Source organism: Penaeus monodon, chromosome 23 (assembly GCF_015228065.2).
Source record: "Penaeus monodon isolate SGIC_2016 chromosome 23, NSTDA_Pmon_1, whole genome shotgun sequence".
NCBI lineage: Eukaryota > Metazoa > Arthropoda > Malacostraca > Decapoda > Penaeidae > Penaeus > Penaeus monodon.
The window spans coordinates 27,215,078-27,215,438 of record NC_051408.1 but is presented as its reverse complement, the minus strand read 5'-3'; the positions used below and the strand labels follow the sequence as shown (position 1 = coordinate 27,215,438).

At 60.1% G+C, this 361-nt stretch overlaps 1 protein-coding gene across 1 annotated transcript in view; it reads right to left on the bottom strand.

The window, feature by feature from the left end:
- Positions 1-361, bottom strand: part of LOC119587908 — a gene marked incomplete at its 3' end in the record, with an annotated part of 28,342 nt that overhangs the window by 22,170 nt on the left and 5,811 nt on the right. The window contains 1 exon segment of the mRNA XM_037936617.1: positions 1-303. Within this exon segment, the coding sequence (XP_037792545.1) occupies positions 1-303 (303 nt within the window).

The following is a 361-nucleotide window of genomic DNA, read 5'->3' as shown; positions in this document are numbered from 1 at the left end:
CTTGCTTGACTCGCTCTTACCTGTAGACTGCTTCTGTCGGTCGCCGCCTGCCTTGTGCCTGAGTCTCGTCTCTACCTCCTTCGTATTTCCTCTTCTGTCGCTTGTTCCTCTCACTCGTGGAAGTTGAAAGCTTCCGGGCCCGTATAAGGTGGTCCTCATCGGCCGCGGCTGCTCGTTTGAGGCCTTCCGTACCCGGAGATCTGGCCTCCGTTCGGCTTTGGTCTCGAGAGGGTCGCCGCCGAGGGAACTGACCTCTGCGTGGCCCTGTGGAACCCCACCTGGACTGCTTGATTGCCCACGCTCCTGCGCCGGGGAGGAAGCGGTCAGTCATTCAGCGTTTGCGGAGGTGCACTTCTGTTAG